The 335-nt window shown below is 67.2% G+C and overlaps 1 protein-coding gene across 1 annotated transcript in view; it reads right to left on the reverse strand.

Moving 5' to 3' along the window:
- The window catches only part of LOC104167682 (prominin-1-A-like), a 10049-nt gene that overhangs the window by 7944 nt on the left and 1770 nt on the right, over positions 1-335 (reverse strand). The window contains 2 exon segments of the mRNA XM_009708004.1: positions 75-195; positions 260-320. Of these exon segments, the coding sequence (XP_009706306.1) occupies positions 75-195; positions 260-320 (182 nt within the window).

Genomic DNA, 335 nt, shown 5'->3' on the forward strand with positions numbered 1-335 from the left:
TTTGGGCGGCTTTCCCCGCCTGGCCCCTTGCCCCTCATCAGGCAACCCAGCCGGGCAGGGGGGACCAGGCATGCCTGGGGAATGGAGGCCAGGTAGGTGCGGACGTTGTCCAGGGTGTTGTTGGCATTGGGGAAGGTGCTGCACACAGCCTGGGAGAAGCGGGTGTTGCTGACGAAGGCGCAGGCATCACCAGCCCTGCAAGGGAAGGGCGGCAGGGTCAGCTCGTGGGGAGCTCGGTCCTGATGCTTCCCCCCAGGACCCTCCGAATCCACTCGCACCGACCCCAGGCTGCAGGGTCCGGAGCATGCCGCTGGGCTCCACTTCCAGAGCATCCC

The sequence above is a fragment of the Cariama cristata genome, unplaced genomic scaffold (assembly GCF_000690535.1).
Source record: "Cariama cristata isolate BGI_N322 unplaced genomic scaffold, ASM69053v1 scaffold24239, whole genome shotgun sequence".
In the NCBI taxonomy this organism is placed as follows: domain Eukaryota; kingdom Metazoa; phylum Chordata; class Aves; order Cariamiformes; family Cariamidae; genus Cariama; species Cariama cristata.